Source organism: Penaeus monodon, chromosome 16 (genome assembly GCF_015228065.2).
Source record: "Penaeus monodon isolate SGIC_2016 chromosome 16, NSTDA_Pmon_1, whole genome shotgun sequence".
NCBI lineage: Eukaryota > Metazoa > Arthropoda > Malacostraca > Decapoda > Penaeidae > Penaeus > Penaeus monodon.
This window is the reverse complement of record NC_051401.1, coordinates 40,326,700-40,349,199: the sequence shown is the minus strand read 5'-3', so window position 1 is coordinate 40,349,199 and position 22,500 is coordinate 40,326,700. Positions and strand designations below refer to the sequence as shown.

General features: G+C 37.5%; 2 protein-coding genes across 2 annotated transcripts in view; one reads left to right on the top strand and one right to left on the bottom strand.

Moving 5' to 3' along the window:
• LOC119582802 (heat shock 70 kDa protein cognate 4-like) overlaps window positions 1-1,537 on the top strand; it is a 3,159-nt gene extending 1,622 nt beyond the window's left edge. Inside the window, exon 3 of the mRNA XM_037931247.1 lies at window positions 1-1,537. This exon is cut by the window's left edge and continues 518 nt beyond it. Within this exon, the coding sequence (XP_037787175.1) occupies window positions 1-1,201 (1,201 nt within the window). The 3' untranslated portion in view covers window positions 1,202-1,537.
• Window positions 1,538-4,904: 3,367 nt separating this feature from the next.
• Window positions 4,905-14,176, bottom strand: LOC119582801 (phospholipase A2 group XV-like). The gene is made up of 8 exons (XM_037931245.1): window positions 13,987-14,176; window positions 13,121-13,263; window positions 10,815-11,046; window positions 10,417-10,641; window positions 9,967-10,138; window positions 8,561-8,683; window positions 8,163-8,262; window positions 4,905-7,302 (listed from the first exon to the last, which is right to left on the bottom strand). The coding sequence occupies exons 1-8, from the start codon at window positions 14,159-14,161 to the stop codon at window positions 6,928-6,930; spliced, it is 1,545 nt and encodes a 514-aa protein (XP_037787173.1). The 5' UTR covers window positions 14,162-14,176; the 3' UTR covers window positions 4,905-6,927.
• Window positions 14,177-22,500: the final 8,324 nt, after the last annotated feature.

Below are 22,500 nucleotides of genomic sequence, written 5' to 3'. Positions count from 1 at the left end.
CGGCGAAGACTTCGATAACAGAATGGTTACCCATTTCGTTCAAGAGTTTCAGAGGAAATACAAGAAGGATCTGACGAGCAACAAACGCGCACTTCGACGTCTCCGAACTGCTTGTGAACGAGCCAAGCGAACACTCTCTTCTTCCACACAAGCCAGTCTGGAAATCGACTCTCTGTTCGAAGGAATTGACTATTATACATCCATCACTCGTGCAAGATTCGAAGAGCTTTGTTCCGACCTTTTCCGAGGAACTCTAGAACCAGTGGAGAAAGCTCTCCGAGACGCCAAGCTAGACAAGAGTAGTATCCACGACATCGTCTTGGTTGGAGGCTCAACACGTATCCCGAAGGTGCAAAAACTGCTTCAAGGTTTCTTCAACGGCAAGGAACTGAATAAATCCATCAACCCAGACGAAGCTGTAGCTTACGGAGCTGCAGTTCAGGCAGCCATATTGCGAGGAGACCAGTCTGAAGCAGTGAAAGACATGTTACTTCTTGATGTGGCTCCCCTTTCACTGGGGATTGAAACAGCTGGGGGTGTGATGACGGCCCTCATCAAACGCAACACCACAATTCCCACCAAACATTCCCAGATCTTCACTACATATTCGGATAATCAGCCCGGAGTCTCGATTCAAGTGTACGAGGGCGAGCGAACCATGACCAAAGATAACAACTTGCTTGGTAAGTTCGAGTTGAGTGGCATCGCCCCAGCTCCACGTGGAGTTCCACAGATCGAAGTCACCTTCGACATCGACGCCAACGGCATCCTGAACGTGAGCGCGGTGGACAAGTCCACTGGGAAAGAGAACAGGATCACCATCAGCAACGACAAGGGGCGTCTCAGCAAAGAGGAAATCGAGAGGATGGTCAGTGAGGCTGAAACCTATCGAGACGAAGACGCCAAACAGCGAGAACGCATCGAGGCCAAAAACCGTCTTGAAGCACTTTGCTATAGCATCAAATCTTCTATCTCTGACGCTGCAATAGCTGACAAAGTGTCAGCCGATGAAAAACGCAGCGTGGAAGAGAAAGCAGAAGAAACGCTGAAATGGTTAGATAATAATCAGCTGGCAGAAAAGGACGAGTACGAGTTCAAGGTGAAGGAACTGGAACAAGTGTGGCGACCCCTTGCTGGCAAAATTCATGGACCGGGAACAGGCTCCTCAGGCACCGGTCCAACTGTAGAGGAAGTAGATTAATTTCCTCATGTGATAAGTTTAATCTATTGGAGCACAATGTTACTCATATGATGATAGATTGACTTCAGTTCATGTATTTCAATACTAGTCTCATTCTGTGTACCTACTTAGCCTATTACTGTACACTGCTTATGTGTAAAAATATGTAGAAAGCATACTGTGATATTAATACTTGATATATATAATGAAAGTTATGATTCTCACTGTATTCTAAATATACATTTAATTGTACTATTACTCCAATAAGACAACTTGTACATTTCATCATCATACAGTATTCACTCTGAAAATGTACAATTCGATTTAATAAGTGAATAAATATATCATGCTATTTAATGTACTCTTTTCCTTTTCCTCCAAAGTCTGTGAAAACTGTATTAACTGTGTTTAACCAAACAGAAAGTGAAATAACAAGTCTAGCATTATAACACAGATATCTTTAAAATGCTATTACCTCATAGTTAATATATTTCATAGCAAAAAAATCAATTGTACTTCTACAGCATGAGAGTAAGAAAGGAAGGGAGGGAGGGAGAGAAAGAAAAAGAGAGACAAGGGATAGGGGAGATGAGAGAGAATATAATACTCCCTTTCCCCACCAGTGGAAATAAATGTTGAGATCTTCGAGTAAGAATCTATAATAAAGAGAATTATATATTTCAATCATTATTAATCTTGTATGGGGTTATAATTCAAAACATACGCTGGGCATATCCTTTGGAAATTCTTAGGTGTGATATTTTTTTTCAATAAGTTGCCACAGTTAAATGATCAATATGTATACGGAATAAACGCATTTACAAAGAAATGACAGTCACCAACAACCTGGTCCTCCACTAACAAATGTTAGTCTGAGAATTTCCAAATACTTACTTGTCTGCTTATTAGGACTGTCTTTTAAGCTTGTTCTTGCTATCTTTCTCTCTCTACTGATATATTGTTCCCCTGTGAATTGATACAGCTTGGAACTTTTAATTAAAATTCAAATTAATTGCCAAATGAAGTGCCAGTCAAGAAGAACCACACAACACTGAATAAAAAAAAAATGGTTCTTATCTTCTACAATGTATACTTTTCGTGAAATTTCAAGTTTATGGGAGAGAGAGAGAGAGAGAGAGAGAGAGAGAGAGAGAGAGAGAGAGAGAAAAAAAAAAAAAAAAAAAAAAAAAAAAACATATGTATGGGCTAAACGCTTCATTAACAGCGTCATTATTTTTCCTTGACAAATCCTAAGATTTAAATACAAAACACTTTATAAAGGAAATGATAATACAATGGGTTCCAATAAATTGATTTTTAATACACACTAATCATTACAAATATGTGCTCAAATAAAATTTCTGTATCTTCAATATAATTCATTAATATATATATATATATATATATTATAATATATATAATTATATACTATATAATATAATATAATATAATATATATGTACTAGCACATCTATATCCATCAACTTGTGGTGTGTGTGTGTGTGTGTGTGTGTGTGTGTGGTGTGGTGTGTGTGTGTGTGTGTGTGTGTGTGTGTGTGTGTGTGTGTGTGTGTGTGTGAGTGTGTGTGTGTGTGTGTGTGTGTGTGTGTGTGTATCATACCACTTCAAAAATAATGGAAAAGAGAAATCAGATGCAGGACACTTCCTATATTTCACTTACATTTTAACTTTATGTCAATGACTGATCATCTAAAAGTTTGTGCTTTAAGTTGCTGTCCATTCAAAATTGTACATCTTTTACTGCAGGCTGCCTATACCTTTCAATTTTTATGTGTTCACAAACTATGAAGGGAGCCGTTTAGTCTAGAAAAAAAACACTTCCCTAACATGTTACTGACATGTTACATATACAAAGAAAAATATTCAAATTGCATGTAGTAAACTGAATTTAATAAAGAATAACATCAATAACATTGATTATAAGGGAATAGAGTCCCTGACTGAGTAATAAATCATTTTTTTCTGATTCCGAAATACACTTTTAATATATAGAAGAAAATGAGCATTAAATTCAAGCATCTTGAACTTTTCCCTGTTAACTTTGTGTCCCTGATATTCATTAAATAATCTTAATGATATTTATAACCTATATATGGGAAAAAAGGTAATTCAGAATGGCAGAATTTTTTTTCTAGACAAAGAGAAAAATAATATAAAATACAGTAATTCAATTATTTTTATAGATGAAAAAGAAGAGAGTTATGAAAATATATATGAAATAATATTGCATACATTCTTTTATAGGGAAATGACTATAACAGATATTTTTCTTGAAGAGAAATTAAGTTCACCACAATTCCTACTTGGGCAATAAATTCCATATTATATTTTTAGACAATTGTTTCAAATAATCCAACTTTAAAACAACTAAAAATAAATTCTTCTTTAGGACAGTCTCTCATCTATCCACACACACAAATAAAGCTATTTGTAGAAAGACTTATTAACAGAGCCATTTTCCAATATAAATACTTTCAAATATAGGAACCCGAAGTTATTTATTATAACTGCATACACTGAGTAAAAATAAGTGAAATTTATTTGTATGACAAATAGCCAGTTTCACTTTCTCTTGTTTCTATATTTTCTCAAAAAAATAGAAGAAGAAAAAGAAGAAGAGAGAGAGAGAGAGAGAGAAACTTCTAACTGGGTTAAAGTTAATTTAGGTCCAAAAGCATTTGATTTCCTAACCTAAGTATTCTCAAGTACCAGTAAAATAAAATGATAACCAACAACTATATCTTTCCATATATTTCCCTTTTCCTGTTACCAATGAAACATATTCATCTTTATATCAAACATCGGCTTCATCAAACTATAAATACGCTTGCCCTTCAGGAACCAAATGATAAACATATAAATAGCCTGCACATTATATATAGCTTAACCCACTGATACAAGGATAGCAAAATTACATACCATGTCCACTGCCTTTTTTTGGTTAGATAATTATCTTTACACATAGATGGCTCCACATGCGCTTAATCACCAAGGAGTCAATTACATGTACTAACGATCTCACCTTTTTACCCTCTTCCCTGCTCTTCGGTAAGATGGATTTTAAATTTAGGATTGTTAATAGTATCATTAATATCATAAAAATATCATATCAGTAATAATAACAATAACAGCATTGACATTAACAGCTTTAGTAAAATGCAAGTTTCCTGAAAATTCAAGGAAAGGAAAAATCATGAGAGGTGTTCTAACTAGCACCTCAGTGGCTGAGCATTTGTGGAGGTATCTACGTGGAGAAAGAAAAGAAAGAAAGAAAGAAAAAAGAAAGAAAGAAAGAAAGAAAGAAAGAAAGAAAGAAAGAAAGAAGAAAGAAAGAAAGAAAGAAAGAAAGAAAGAAAGAAAGAAAGAAGAAAAAAAAACAGTAGACAGCGTGATTTCCCCAAAGCAATGGGTTAATGGCAATTGATAATACTAAAAGGGTTAACTGCCTTCTACTAAACATGGCTCAAGCTTATATAAAACTGTAATAAATATATATGTTATGTCTACATCTTCAAAAGGACACTTATAAAATAGTAAGCAAATCATTACCAAAGTTCTATCACAATCTTTAACTAAAAACAAAAACTTTACAAACTTTGTGTGCTTCATTCATTTCTCGGAACTAAACTGCCCACCAAGACCATTTGGGATAAAAACAAAAAAGGGAATAAACATTTTTAGCTTTCCAGCCAGTGAAAATAATGTTTTGAAATTGCTTAATACATATACATATTTATTATATATAGATCTCTCCAGAAAAAGCTATTACTGCTTTTACAAACTACAACAGAAAAAATTAAAAATAATTTTTCACTACTCACTAATATTTTACAACTTTAGGATACGATACACTTAAAATACTACTGTATAAAGGAACTGAGATTTCTTTATGGAAATTCAATAGATTGTATCATGAATTTTATTGTGCATAATTTCTTTAATGCCATTTTCAGTTTGAAAGTAATATTAATAAGGTAGTTCTTAGCATAAAAGGTTTTAGCTTTCAATTAAATTCTTATATAATCAAATAATAAACATTAATCTTATGCAATGCTTTCATTGCAATAACTTCTCCTTTATATTCTATCTACAATAGTAACTTGTCATTTCATAAATACACAAAGAATATTAAACATACAACTAATTCATACACATAGTTCAAATATACCTGAATGCTGTTTTAGCAGTCAGTTCTGATATCATAAAGTATATCAATTAAAGTCAATTATGAGTAAACACTCATCAGACAACAGCTTGAAGAAAGTGATTCTTTCATCAAGTTTCGATGATTTCCGAAAGAGGAACTTATGAATCTTACACGTCTTACTGCTACAAGAGTGATTGCAATATAACTGATTAAATTGTGATTATACAAGAGTAACATGCAACATCTATCAAGGAATGAAACAACATTATAGTTTCACATTTGTTCTTCTGTTTAGACTTTTCCATTTACAAAGAGTAAGGCCTGACTTGTTCCCTTTACTTCTCATGCATGAAATTACCTTTACGACACCGACATACCCTGGGATCTACTGACTTTTTCTCAGTAAACCTGTCAGGTAAATGGAAAAAATTAAGTTTCTTTATTCTTGTTAACAGTTACAATCTTATACAGTACATACTCTCATGACAATGCAACATGATATGATGCACTACAGGAAAGAGGGTCACTGATATATCTTCAAAGATGTTAACAATATTTGTTTTCATTTTCCTTTGTCATTACCTAAAACCTATTTCCACTCTCCTCATGGAAACTGCACTTCTAATTCATGAATATTTCTTCCAATGAAAATGGAGATTTCTTCTTCATTATAGTTAATATCACAATTCCAAACACAAACCTTATATCTGATTTGCCTGATAACTGAGATGTTCCACATTCCTTAGTATATGCAGTGACAGTGCTGTTTATCAAATGCAATATTAGATGTTTTCTTTATCCTAATATCAATCTTGAGATGTAAATTTTAGGTATGTTATCATCATAATCATATTCTCAGCTATATCAGGTACTTGTACACATTCCGTATTGAAGCCTCAATACACGTTTCATTTCTGAATGAACTTCATACTTCTAATAAGAAATTGGAAAATTAAAATAACTGCTAATGAGAAACTGATAAATAAATTTCACACAAAAATAAGTCATATAAAATTAAAATATTCCTTCTGTGCATTACATATTCACAGATAGAGGTAGGGCACCATATCATAAAATTCAAGCTTACAAAGAAGCCACATGAATATTACCACTCTAGTTTTCATACATAACTTAACTCATACAATCTCTATGCTAACACATTTTTGAGCAAGACTACATACAGTGTAATACACAAGCAGCATACCTTCTCCTTAATGAAGCAGATATCTACCAGAATAAAATTTCCACTATAAAAACTGATATCTTATAAACTAATCATATTTTCATTCCTTAAGTATATGAACACTTCTTTTTGTTATTTGTGCATTTGAAACTAAAATCTGGTCTCTGATAACTCACTAGATTCATAAAAAAGAAAGACCTCATTAGGAAAAGGCAACTGGGATATAATAATCATGCTAAGTCATTTGTGCCAAAGTAGATTGTAATGAATAAACTCATTATTATAAACCACTGGAATAAAGCTTAATCTAGTGACTAAGATTTTGCTATCTTTCTTACATGTGTGGAAAGATTCGTCAGGGGACAGAATAATTACATTAGTACACTGTAGGCCTCCGTCACGATTCCGTCTCTGTGTAATCCTCATTTAGTAATGCTTGTATGCTGTTAGGATGTTGGTTATTTACCCTGGAATTACTTTGCTGTTCCATATATTCCTCTTTGTTGGCATATATGGCATCAAACCATTTCCTTGGCATGACAATATCATTAGCTTTTGTTTTGAAAATGCGTTGTTTTTCCTTGTCCTTCCTATTCTTCTCTAGTCGAAACAGATTCTCTGCCTTTCTCTGTGACAGTCTCATGTTTTTCTTTGTTATGTTCTGAACTAACTCCACCACATAACTTATGACGTCAGGGTCACGCAGGATCTGCATGTGGTCAATACCTTGGTAGGGCTTGTGGTAAACCTTCTGCTTCTGTTTGCCAACCCACTGCAAAAGATTAAAAATCCCACTAGTACTGAGCACTGGTGCATTGAATCATGGTCTTATCATACATACATGTCTAAAATCCTTCATTTTATTAAAGGTTTATATTTATATTACTTACAGCTCTCTTAGAAAACTCTTATACATCTATATCTTTATCTATAAATCTATATTCAATTTATATTATATGTAACCCCTTCACAATGGCATTTTCCCATGCCACATTGAGCCATGTGCTGAGCTTTGTACAGTTAGCTGCTTGAGCAAAAAATCAGAAGCAAATTAAATATACTTATCATGCTCTCTATGCTCTTGGCTGTGGCATTCAAAATCTTTTAGAAAATGAGACTAAACAGAGACATTAAGACCAATTGTTGAGGGGTTGTATCTCCCTAATGACTGCAATAAGACAAACAACTGAACCACCATTAAGAGCACACAACTTACAGCAGGCTCAACTGATTTATACTTGCCACACATGGTTTGGATAATTTGATTAGATATCGGCTAAGAAACGGAGATGTAATCATGAAAAATTTTGGTCATTTATAATAACATTTTAACATTTCTCATAATATGACCATGATACATAGAGGAATGAAGTTCAAAATATCAGACTGAAAATAGTGTAGATGAGAAAAGTTAATCCTAGTTTTCACAGAAATTTACAATTTCCAAACACAAGGTAACACACAAATAACAACTTCACACACTTCTCATGCATTCATGTAATCAAAATAGGTGTGCCTTTACAATATACACTTCAAAGAGACGTATTCCATCAATGCACTTATTCTATTCTATCCTATATATGGGAAGCTGAGTGATGATATGGTGAAAATGCATCAAATGACAGAACTTACTTCTAAACAACGCCTTGCACTTCTTAGGTTGACTGTTCCATCTCCTCCACCATACACAACTTTTGGGGTGTCTGGAAATTTACCAGCAGCATAGACTAATCTGGGAAAAATAAATTATATCTTTTGAGAAACCCCCCAAAATTTCTGAATGTAAATGTTTTCATTTCTTTCAATATTTTTGCTAATCCATAAACACTCCTTTATTATCACAACAGACAAACCATAAAAAAGCTATAATAAATGATAAAAAGATATTCTATAGCTACATCTAAGCAATTTGTACTTTTCAGCTGTTCTAACCTTTACATTTCTTTGCTCATCAATAAACACCTTCCTCATATGTAGATACATTTAAGAAATGAAGACCAGAAATAAAAAGCGTACTGCAAAGTTCTTACTTTTCGACCGTTTCAACTCCCTCCCCGTGCAGGCAGTGAACCTCAACACCAGGCGCTGGTGGGTTTTTCAATAAGTCCTTGGTGTCCAGGTACATCTCGTAGGCATCAGGCAAGTTCAGGGTGCTGGAGAAACATATCCAAGATAAGGCAGGGAATGAGGGAGGGAGATAAAGGAGGGGGGCACAAAGAGGAAGAGGAAGAGGAAGAGGAGGAGGAGGAGGAGGAGGAGGAGGAGGAGAGGAGGAGGAGGAGGAGGAGGAGAGGAGGAGTGAGGAGAAGGAGGAGGAAGAGGAGGGGGGAAGGGAGTAGAAGTAGGAGGGAGCATGAGGGGGAGGGGGAAGAGGAGGGGAAGAGAAGAGAGGAGAAGAGAGGAGAAGAGAGAGAGAGAGAGAGAGAGAGAGGGAGAGGGAGAGGGGGAGAGGGGGAGAGAGGGAGAGAGAGAGAGGGAGGGGGGAGAGAGAGAGAGAGAGAGGAGAGAGAGAGGAGGGGGAGAGAGAGATGAAGGGGAGGAGAGTGAGAGGAGAGGGGAGAGTGGAGAGGGACGAGGGAGGAGGAGAGATAGGGAGAGAGAGAGAGGGGGGAGAGAGGAAGGAGGGAGGAGGAGAGGGAGAGGGAGAGAGAGATAAGGAGAGAGAGAGAGAGAGAGAGAGAGAGAGAGAGAGAGAGAGAGAGAGAGAGAGAGAGAGAGGCAAAATTACCTATGAGCATTCATTTCACAATTTTAAAGGACATAAAAATGCAAAGGATAAGAAAGGAAATCTACATCTACAGAAAGGTTGAAGAAAAATAAGCAATAAAAACAGGTTTACTTGTTTCTTCTGAAGAAGAAAATATATCTTTTCATAGGTAGCTACTATTAAGTCTCTCTCTCTCCCTCCCTCCCTCCTTCCCTCCCTCTCTGTCTCTCTCTCAAAAAAAGTGTGTGTGTGCGAGCGTATGTATGTACATGTGTGTGTGCGTGTATGTATGTGTGTATATGTGTGTGTGTGTGTGTGTGTGTGTGTGTGTGTGTGTGTGTGTGTGTGTGTGTGTGTGTTGCGTGTGTGTGTGTGTGTGCATGTATGTGCATTGTGTGTGCATGTGCATATGTGTGTGTGCATGTGCATGTGCATGTGCATGTGCGTGTGTGTGGTGTGCGTATATGTGTGAATTAGGAAATGTCTGCCCAATGACTTTCTGAATAAAATGTGAGTAGTCTTATTTTCATAAGCCAAAAAATGGAAAAAAAAAAAAAAAAAAAAAAATGGTCTATGATAGGAAGATACCCAAATCTTGAACTCACTTTTTCTTATTTTCACAAACACATACACACACATACACACACACACACACACACACACACACACACACAAAAGTAGACAATCCCATCAATGGTACATCTATGAAAACTAATGAACAATACGCACGTAAAGAGATCTTGGAAGTTTGCAGTCGAGTAGTTTTTCGTGGGCGTCTCAACCAGGACGTCATCAGGGCCCCAGAGATCGGAGGAGGGCAGGAGGAAGGCAAGGCTGGGAGCCGATCTCTGCTCGGCTCTTACTTTCAATGAGCTAATGACATAGATACCCAGATTATCCCCTGGAAAAATTGAGAAAACATGTGTAACACAATGCTTTGAAGATCGGACTACACTCTCGTTATGTAAAAGCTCTTTGTAAAATAAAAGCAGCTAGTTTTTTCTTTCTTTTAGTAATCTTATATTACTCATTTTTGGTTGATACAGAATTTTCTATATAACAAAATCTTTGGAAAAAGAAAGTAATGACAAATGAAAATAACAATAATAATACTAATGATAAAAGACTATGGGAGAGCAAAGCAAAAATCTAGCAAAAAGCACAAAAAACTATCCTTACCAGCTGTATAAACTTTGACAGCTTTGATGGAGCCTCCCCATGCACCAGCCAGGGACACTACAGTTTCTATGTGCTTGTCTTTCCAATGCTGTTCCTGTTGGTTCAGGAAGTAGTGCATCATTGGAGCACCCATGCTGTGCAGGATGAGAATCACCTTCCTCCCTAAGCTCTGGTAAGTTTCCTCGATTAGCCTGCGGAGGTCACGGAAGTATTCACCATGCTCATCTGTAGAAAGATGTCTCTTTATTCACTCCTCTGCGGAGATGGAATATTATTATTCTATACAAATTAGCTGTGATTAAAGCCTGAACTATGCAAGTTAAAAATGGGTACTCAAGTGGGATCTAAGTATGGCACAGTCTTGGCCCAACAGAAATCATTCTTCACGCAGTACTCACTTGGGGCCCTGCGGAAGTCGAAGGGGGCACCTCGCACAGACACCCCTCTTTCATATCCTAGTGGGACAAGAGCATTCACAATGTCTTTGAAGTACCCGGTAGGAGATCGGTGACTGGGGTCTAACCATTCAACTGTAGTCGAGTTGCCAAATCCAGGTATTCTGGTTGTAACTCCTGGTGCATTAGTAGTTGTACGTGTTGCATTGTCATATACCAGCTTCATATTGTCCACCTGTAATTACAAAAGACTTTAATTAAAAGACAGAAAATAATAATTATAAAAATGAGACTATGAAGAAGGGCCTCCTTATTTCAAACTGATGACTCTTTTTTTAATAGGGTGAAACTTATTCACATATAAAAAAAATCATGTTATGTTAAAAGGAAAATTCAAGATGGAGAATTTCCTTTGCCAAGATCTTTACCTATAATCACTTATCATAATCTGCACAGAAACTATATATAACCAGTATTCAAATATCTATGACAGATGCCAAGATTTACCTATAATCACTTACACTCAATTTGCACAGGAGCTGTATAAACCAATACACAAATATATATGGCAGATAGTACAATAATTCCCAATCTACACAAATATTTTATCATTTCTTTTTCTATTTTTTTTTTATTTCTTATCATCATACTGCACATCCAAATATACACATACATGCATAGAGTTACTTCCATCAATATGACCTACAATGATGACAAGAAATTAACATAGTAAAGAAAAAATTACATGATCAAAATTAAAGCTTACTGTTTATACCATACATTATTTATATCTAAATTATGCAATTTCATTGAATTAGACTGTGACAGACATCTCATAACTGTACTGAGAACAGGTGCAACATATGACCTCCCAATGTCAATATCATATATCAAGATTTGTCACTTTTGTCATAGGTTAACAATAAGGATTGCCATATCTATTCATTTAATATAAAGTTGATGGCATTTTGCAAGTCACAATATTACCAAGAACTGTGTCACACAATCTTAAAAAATAGAGCTGGCTGCAGTCTGTTGCTCAGTGCAGACAAAACAATTACAGAAAAAGAAGAGAGTCTACTGTCACCCTTTGACTACAAAAAAAAAAGCAAGCAAGCAAGCAAGCAAGAAGAAAAAAGAACATTTACAAAGACTATAAACTTCACAAAGAATATAGTGGAAGATGAAAGCACTAGTTCTAATCCCAAAGTGAAGTACTTTTTACAAATTTCTTTACTATATAATGAATTAATTAATAAATCACTTGTTATTAGCTCCCAGCAAGTTTATACTGCGTAACATATGACTCCAGAAACAGTTACTTGGCAACAGGTGACTGCAAGAACAGTTATGTCAAGCTTTTTCTTTGGCATGTGCAACAACCGGATATAAAACCATATATTAACGTCATCATCTCATCTACAGTACATTCAACATCAGACCTTTTAATCTGTGAACTTATTAAATTTTCTGTTAATCAAATACCTAATCCCATTAATATTCCTTTTTTGTATCTAGAGCAGCACAATTTTGTTGTTTTTTATCTTTTTTTTTATTATTATTATTATTATTATTATTATTATTATTATTATTATTATTATTATTATTATTATTATTATTATTATTCCCTCTGTGATTTGTAATCTAAAAAGCATATTCTGCAGTCTAAGACAAATTGAAAAAAATAAAAGGGAAGGGTAACTTAACATATATATCATATATTATATATGTTACTTAATATATGTTTAAACTTAATATATATATATCATATATTATATATGTTACTTAATATATGTTTAAACTTAATATATATATCATATATTATATATGTTACTTAATATATATTTAAACTTAATATATATATCATATATTATATATGTTACTTAATATATGTTTAAAGCAGCCTTCAAAATGTGTTTTTAGATTTTCTCGTAATCATATTGGCTGCATTCTATCCAAATCCATGAGACACTTGCAGTGGTCTGTGATGGAAAACCTACAAAATGAAATCAAACCATACACTGGTACTATGATAAGTCACTCCCAATGCCTCTGCACTCTGATAAAGACCAACAAAGGCCATTACCACACAATCGGGGAAAAACCTTGGACTGGTTCCTTATTTGATGATATATTACCAGAGAGAACAACAACTTCCAGAATACATGTAATGGAAGTTTGTTAGACTTTGCTGACAAACAGATAGAAGTGGGCCAGTGATGGTATTGTAAGTGTGATCTAAGCATTTACCATATATATTCTTAAACAGATAAATATATTGGCCATGATCCAAGGACCAAAAACCTTACCCAACAGTCTATAACATATGGAACAAGAAGCTCCATATTCAGCCATAGGTCGAACCATCCGTCAGTCTTCTTTGAGCAAATGTAGTGGATTACTGATGGCTTGTCCAACTTTGCTTCTATCTGTGATCCGCCATCTCCAGGGACTGTAAGGAAAAATAGTTTCTTTTATCAAAATCTATACTACAACTGTGCATTTTTTTTTTTTATATTACAGCCAAATACTTTCACTAAGTCTGGTACAAATGGTAAATTTTAGCAAATTTCATAAGTATTTTTGGGGGTTTTGCTAATTAACTAATCAAAGTACATCTATCTGTCTTCAAAGTACATCAATAATAAAAGAGACAAGAGCGTTAGCACTAAGTACACAAGCAACAATCAACAACAAAACATGACTTGTCACAACAAAAACCCGTCAAGGAACCTTAGAAACAGGAACACCAAAATGACCTTGTCCACATCTGACTAAACAAGTACTACTCAATTACTCATTTAATACCTTGCTTAAGGGAGGTTATTGTCTTGACTTAGTTTTATTTCAGAAATTACTTGGACTGCGTTATGTGCCACGATGAGTCATACGTAATGTTTTCCTTGAGTGCAGAGTGGAACAAAGGACAAAATGCCCCTCATTGCTATCTATCTATTAATACTAGCATTCATATGACACGCTATGCCAACTTTTTACAGTAATTCTACAAACTTGCTCTATTTCAGAATGGACAAGATTGAGAATTATGTTTACGCAACAGTTGTTTACAATTCGACGTCATTCATTCCTTCTGTCCTTCACTTTGCAATATTCCAGAGAGAAAATTCATATTCATTCATTCTCCCCATTCACTCTACCTGTTACTCATACTTACTTAGTACAACGGGTGGGATCGATTTCTCTCTGCTGTTCTTCGCCTCCGAACAAAGGAGAGAAGACAGCAAAAGGGAGAAGAAAAAGAGAATCGCACCTTCTCTCATCCCGTTCACTGTGGACACTGACTCGCGTGAAGAAACAGCTGAGTGCGTCTCTTGTGGCTCGGTTAGCATGTGCCTTTTATATATAATTTATTAATATGCCTCGATTAATCTGGTAACTATATACTCAGATATACGTTACCAAATTTATCTAACATAAAGACTACGATTTCTTATCTTGAGCCTAAATAACAGAATCGCTGATACGGCATAATTTGAGAATAATGGTAATTGGAACCTCTAATGTTTACATGGCGTTCGGCCTAGTAAACCACGTGATAGTGTATTGGAATCGGAAATCGTCTGCTTACGCCTCATCTCTATCAGGTGATGATGTGATGATATCGGCGGGACGCTTATCAGTTAAACGAAGCATATTCAAATTATAAACATTCCTTGCTTCATTTCCAGTTTTATTCCCTACAGGGCGCTGGTGATAATGATGATGATGATAAATGAAGAAAATATAGCTTCTGGACATGATAATGATAACAGATATAATGTTAATTGGTAGTAAATAAAGGCACTGATATAGGACCTATATGATTCAAACAAAAATGGTGAGTTTATCATATAATAAAAGTAATTGTAATAAAATATAGCAACGATGATAATAATTAAGTTAATCATGAAATTAATCACGGTAGTGTTGATAAAAAATAATATACTGAGGACAGTAATTAAGAAATGGCAATGACAAAACTTGAACTGAATAAATAATGATGCAGTTAACAATAATGTTAGCAGTAATGATTATGTGACAATGGTAAATATAATAATGAACGATAATTGATAAGGATATGCATAATGACACTGATAATGTTGAATATTATAACAGTAGACACACGAAAACATTAACAACAACAAACATATGTATTACTCAGAAGGAAAAAATATATATATAATTGAAAAAAAAAAATCACAACGTTAACTGAAACTTGACAGGCGTTCTTGTATTTACTATTTGGGGCCCCATTTCAAAGATCAGTATCTTATCGGTCACTAATAATAACAGTGGCGCGTATGTAACGAGTCATGTGATATCCGTTATCATTCACGTTGTCATGATGGTGCAATGCATCCTGCAAAACGCAATAGAGTCACATGTACGGCGCATATGTGTCAATCACAACTGTTTTGTTTTGATAGCATTCACTGCTCACTTCGGTTCAGCTCTGAGAAATTCCCTTTGTCTGTTTAGCTGCTCTCTTATCCTCTCTCTCTCTCTCTCTCCCTCTCTCTCTCTCTCTCTCTCTCTCTCTCTCTCTCTCTCCTCTCTCCTCCTTCTCTCTCTCTCTCCTCTCTCTTCTCCTCTCTCTCTCTTCTCCTCTCTCTCTCTCTATTTCACTCACTCCCCCCCCCTCCTCTCTCTCTCTCTCTCTCTCTCTCTCTCTCTCTCACTCACTCACTCCCCCCCCCCTCTCTCTCTCTCTCTCTCGCTCTGTGTGTGTGTGTGTGTGTGTGTGTGTGTGTGTGTGTGTGTGTGTGTGTGTGTGTGTGTGTGTGTGTTTGATATCGAAAACTACCAATAATAATAGATCTATGATCTTATTCTGAACGAAAAATAGGAATTAGAAATAAGCAAAAAATGTACAAATGCATGTTTATTTCCTAAGAAAAAAAAATGAAAGACGTAAAGAATGGAAGAAAAGACAAGAAAAAGGTTATCATTTGACAGAGAAATTCACACCATGATAAGGGAGGATATTTATCAACAAATCTAAACGTTATCTTTCTGTTACCTAGCGAATGCCTTCTTAACGGTCGAAGAGTGCCATTCCTCTTGGTTTTGAAAAAGAATAATAAAAACTTAAATATAATGGCTTTATTCTAAGAAATTATTAATTAATGATTAAACATGTAAACATTTTGATAAACGGATATGCACATTAATGGAAACACAAGAAAAGAAAAGTGTATATATATAAAATATATACAAACGTAAAATACCGTAGCATTGGGAAATACGAAAAACATCTGAATTCGTACTTTAAAAGACCAAAAATTATTGTGCGGGACATGCATGTAATTACCATAATTATTATTGCTGTTGCTCTTATTTACTCTTTGGGGTTAAAATACTGGGTGCTATTGTATGTCTGTCTGTAAGTCTGTGTTTCTGTGTTCTACGTACACATTACGTAACAGTACTTGTTTATATATCAAATCCTAAAAATAATAATAATAATAAAATAAAATAATAAAATAATAATAGTAAACATAAACAAATAAATAGATAAATAATAGGCAGACCTTGACCTGAAAAAATACCGACTTCAGAACTGAAATGAACTAAATATAAATATTCCTATCTAGCTACCTCAACATGTATGTTCAGATTCACATTCAAGGCCTCGCATAGAATCTACGCAGCTATGAACACGTCTCCGCGCTGATATCAGTAGTGTTCGCAATTCGTTAGTTCCGTGGGCATGTCCTCCAACGCCCCTTTGGGTGGCGTTGCCTGAATTCTGGCCAATCAGCTGAGTTCCGACCGGTCAGCTGGGTCCAGGCCGGTCAGCTATGCAGGAACTTCTCTCCAGCGGAAATCTGCTCTGCGCCAAATTTAGCAGCTTCCGCTCTGTGGGGTCGGCGCGAGTATCGTTTCGGGACATCCTTGTATATCTATATGTCTCTTCGTATCTTCAGCTATATGTCTGTATATTAATTTGTCTTTCTACCTATCTCTATATCTGTGTGTCTAGCTATCTACTCTCTCTCTCTCTCTCTCTCTCTCTCTCTCTCTCTCTCTCTCTCTCTCTCTCTCTCTCTCTCTCTCTCTCTCTGTGTGTGTGTGTGTGTCTGTCTGTCTATCTGTCTATCTATCTATCTCTATTTGTCTATCTATCTATCTATCTATCTATCTATCAGTTCATTTATCAATCTATCTGTCTGCCTATCTCTCAGTTTACGTCGCCATATATCTATGTATCTATCCGTCTATCTATCTATTTACCTATCTATCTATCTATCTATCTCGTGCACACACACACACACACACACACACACACACACACACACACACACACACACAACACCTCGCTACATACATACAATAATAAACTAAACTATACAACTAATAATACACACTAATACTAATAAATAATAATGAACTGTATATATATATATATATATATATATATATATATATATATATATATATATATATATATTGTATGTATGTATATGGCATGTGTGTGTGTGTGTGTGTGTGTGTGTGTGTGTGTGTGTGTGTGTGTGTGTGTGTGTGTGTGTGTGTGGTGTTGAGTGTGTGTGTGTGTGTGTGTGTGTGTGTGTGTGTGTGTGTGTGTGTGTGTGTGTGTGTGTGTGTGTGTATGTGTGTGTGCATATATATACACAATATATATATCTATGTATCTATACATACATATCTATGTCTATCTATATCTATATCTTTCTGTCTGTCTATCCCTGTCCATCTATATCTATATTTATATGTATCTGCATATCTATATATATTTACGTGGGCATGTCCTCCATATTTATATTTATATTTATCTATATTCATATCTATATTTACTCCCATGTCTGTCTATATATATCTGTCTATATCTATATCTACTTATCTATCTATATATCTGTCTATCTGTTTGTCTACACATATGCACGTTATTTGTCTATCTGTCTATCTATCTGTCTTTCTGTCTCTCTATCTATCTGTTTATTCATCTATCTATATCCATTTACCCAGTCATCTATATCCCTTTACTTATTTCTCTATATCAGACTACCTATCCATCTATTTATCTATCTATATTTCATAACCAAATAATTGTCCACAAACTTAAATATATTTGACTTCTTGTAATTTTTTTAAAAGTACGTCTGTATGTGTTCTGTTTTACTATTACTTGAACCACGAGCTTTTCTCAGGAGCTACCTCCCCCCCTCCAACCTTCACTGCTTGGTGCCTTCATATTTACTGTTTATGTATGTCCGTGTACACACAAAAAATACCGACATCAAAATATGTGCGTATGAATAGCGTGCACATTTTGCATTTTGAAATTATCTTCGCGTTTCGTGTGTCTGTTTCAATGACGATATCGCGCGAGGGCATTTAACTGCGCAGACCATATTAGTCAGTACTTTGTGTCCTGAGTTCATGTGAGACTATGATGATGCGTAGAGGAAAGGTTGCCCAAAGGTTTGTATATTTAGGTTTATGAAAATTTAAGTTTCTAAGTAGGAATGAACCTAAGCGTTTTTTTTTTCAGATTGTGTTGTAGAGAAAGTCATTTATCTAGTTTAGGTTAAGATGGAGAGCATTGTGGAATATGTCTATATTCGCCCAAGTGTACTGCTTAGTTCATTAAAACAATTGTGTAACTGCAAGATATAATGCCAGTTGTTAAAATCTCTCTCTCTCTCTCTCTCTCTCTCTCTCTCGCTCTCTCTCTCTCTCTCTCTCTCTATTCCTGGAAGCTTTTGGGTAGACATAGCCCCCCCTCTCTATCTCACACACACACACACACACTATCTCGCCGTCCTCCCGCAGACCTCGCGTGAAGAGGGCGGGTCCGGTACGTGAAGCAGCATGGTTAGGGTCAAGAACCTGGTGTCCTCTTCTCCTTCCGATTCACCCTTTCTTACACTCAGCCTTTTCTCTCCCCTTCTTCGACTTGTCTCATACTCAGATTTCTTTTTCATTCTGTCTGCCTGTGTCTGTTTGTCATGCAGTCTCTCTATCTGTATCTGTCTATGTCTCTGTCTCCCCCCTCTCTCTCCACCTTTCTTCACAATGAGCTCTCTCTCTCTTATAGTAGAAGGTAGATTGACATCTGCTATTTGGACTGGTCTTTATCTCTTTATGGAGTGATTGTGTGGGTGTGAGTGCCCACAGGTATGACTGAGTGCTGAAGATAACGTGGAGATCAACGAGATCAAGTCCTTGTGATGCTGCCTGCTGTTGTCGTGTTCCGCAGGAGGATCGGGATTGCTGATCCTGGTTCGTTCGTTTGAGATTTGCAAAGATCTGGCTTCGCCCGGGCTTTCATACATATGGCCCGGGCCTGTGTCAGCTAATTTATGGCTGTCTCATTTTATTCTCTGATACTCTATGCTTACCGTGGTAGCAGGATTGCCAGCAGGCGCTCCGCCGCCATGATGCAAGCATGCAGCATAATCATTTTACCAGCCCGTCGGCTGTTGTGGGCGGACCCTGTCTCAGAAATTGTGTGTGCTCACAATTCTGTAAGTAATGTACCAACGTGGCGTTCGCCTCGCCACAGTGCAAGCAACACCTGTCTGCATAGTCAATTGTCTCTATGATGCCATGCACAATGGTAACCTAGTCTGTTTCTGTGAAGAATGACTTCGGTACCTCTGTGGATTGCTTCAGAGAGTGCCACTGGCTCATGGCGTCTGAGTACCATCTGACCGAGGGGGAGGATCTCGTTTTCTCTCTGTGAAGTTGCAGGAGGAAGGCACGAGCTGTGGCATTACACTTCTGCTTTAAGATTTTTCGGCTCGGTTTTATGATCATGGGATTTGGGAGCAAACCCCTGCCAATGTCAGCTAGTCTGTCAGCAAGCTCATTCCCTCTGATGCCTATGTGGCTAGGGACCCAGTTTATGATTATTCTTCTACCCTGAGCAAGAATCTTCTGTGCTATGGTAAGGACAGTGGTCAGGAGGTAGATGTTGTCTTTGGGTGAGCTTTGCTGTAGACGACAGCCAATGGCTGCCCTGGAGTCTGTATGTATGACCACGTGTCGAATGATCCATCCGTGAAGTAGGTTCTACTACCCGGAAGAGTGATGGCTAATGACCCTCTCAGCTTCTGCCTTTAGACTAATCATGGTGTATTGATTCTTTCTCCTTGACAAGCTCATAACAGAGAACTCGATCAAGGTTTGTGCCCACGGCGGGCTTCAATAAAGTCGCAGTGGGGGAGTCCATGCCATTGGCAAGTAGTTGTTCTTTGAGCTGATAGCATATCAACACCCTGGCTGTGTGAGACAGCCAGTTGTTTGCAAACATCTTGTCGTGGGTCTGAGTATTTTTTGTTTCATGTTTGTGTTCCTGGGTACTTGGATCACTTTGAAAGGAAGTGAGTTCCGATTACATGAGTCAAGGGGGAGAAGGTTTGACTCCATTAATGAGGTTGAGGGCCTCCAATTTTTCTCTTAATCTTGGATTTGCGGCGATCAGGGAGAGAGAAGCATAGTCCACAATGGGACGTACATAAAATTATCTTAGTACTTTATGTCTGGCTCCTATGTGTCTCCCAGTCATTGCTCTCATGGCAGACAGTCTTGCTTTGGTTCGGTCAACCAAATACAGGACCTCCTTTTTAAAGGAGAGGGTCCGGTCAATTATTACCACAAGGTATTGGAAGACCTGGACCCATTCTAAGTCCATTCCCTGGATTCTCAGACCTGTGCCTTGAACATTTTGTCTCAGAGCCATGGCTTTGGATTTGGCTGCAGAGATCTTTAGTTCTGTCCTATAACACTCCTCAGGTACAAGGCCCAGACAGTGCTGGGCTTTACTTAGGCAGTGTGGTCCAGTGGAGATGATTGCGAGATCGTCTGCATAGGAGATGATCTTGCACCCCACTGAGAGGTGTATGTTGAGGATGTAGGACATTAGAAAATTGGAAAAGGCTGGACTGAGGACCCCACCTTGTAGTGTTCCATTTTCTAGTGGCATGTGCTGTGATAGGTTACCTTAGAATCTGAGTTTCGCTGTTCTGTTCCTGAAAAAGTCACCTCTCCAAGCCAAGAGCTTTCCTCTGATTCCCTTCTGGATAAGGGTCTCCTGAATAGCAAGAGGACTTGCCAATTCAAAAGCCTTCTCCAGGTCTAGAAATACTACCACAGAAGTGACAGTGCTGATTATGCTTAAGAGCATGGCTATGCTGTGTGCTGTGCTCATGCCCCTTGTGAACCCAAGGAGGTGTTCATGTGGGGTCCCATTTTCCATTGGAGTCAGTTTATGACCATTCTTTCGGCCGTCTTGCCCAAACAGCTGAGGAGAGAGATGGGGCGGTACTTCCCTGGCTCCTTTGGTTTTGGGATGGGAACTATGATAGCCCTCTTCCAGCTCTGGGGTAGAGTAGAAGTTTCCCAGGACTTGTTGATGAGTTGCAGGAATGTAAGCTCACCTGCCAGTCCTAGGTGGGAAATGTTGGACTACGAGATCCCATCAGAACCCGGGGCTGTTCTAGAGTTGCTTTTGTAGGCTCTTCTTAGTTCCCTCAGAGAGAAGACTACATCTGAATTATCGAGTTAGGTTGTCCTTTCTCTGATATGAGCAAGTTTGCCTGGTTGTAGGCGTTCTTGGTTTGTCCTCAGTTTAGCTGGCAGGCGGTTGCTGTTTGTTCTTGCAGAGAACTCATGCACCAGTCTGTTTGCTTCTGATTGAGGGTCATGGACGAACTCCCAGTCAAACGAGGTCAGATATAAAATGTGACCTCCGCCCTCGCTGAGCGGGTGGTTCTTATTTGTGACATTTGGATCCACGTGGAAAACAGCCACGTGGTCCACTGGTAACCGAAATAGAATTATCCACATCCTGTAACAGAAATAGAATTATCCACATGTTATACCCCTCCTCTGACATGCATTGGCTCTTGACTATTGAGAAGAGCGATCTCAGGGAAAGTCTCAAGCACATTGGCTATGTGATGGCCTCCGGTGCCCTGCAGGGAGCCAGGATGGGGTGGTGTGCATTGAAGTCTCTTTTGCCAGCTGTGCTTGGCAGCATGAAGACATGATATCCTGAGAAACGACCATGACAATGTCAATGTTCTTTGATCGCACTATTGCGTGGAGGATGGCATTCTTTGTATTAAAGGCATAGACGTTCCGCCTCCTCACTCGACCTCTCAAAGCTGTTGCTACTGCAGTGACTACAGCAGTCAACAAGAGAGTCATATCTTCCTCGTCAAAAAGGAGGCTTTTGCAGTTCTCTTTGAACCGTTATTCCTGTGGTTCTTCACTTTTGTTATGGTCAGAAACTCCTTTTTATTGGATATATCTGGTGTCGGCTGTTGGAGGAACTTCCTTCCTCTTAGGAGGTCGGGAAGCCTTCTCTCTTTTGTTCTGTCCCCAGACATGGGGGAGCAGGGACAAAGTCTGGTTGCTTTTTAGCAACCTCTTATCGCCTGAGGGCCGCCTCTTTCCTGACAGAGCAAGAAAGGATCCAGGTGAGATGCCTCTTGGCACACTTGGGACATTTGGCTCTTGTGTCTCTTTGGCCTTCATTGTGTGCCTTAAGGCACACCTCGGTGTTGTGTGCCTTTCTACAGACGCCATATTTAAGCTTGGCCTTGCAGCTAGCCTGGTGGTGACTGTATCTTTGGCACCGAAGCACCGAAGTGGCTCAGGCACATAGGTTCTTGGGCTGAAGGTGCCCCAGTTACTCAGATCAAGGATAGTGACTGGG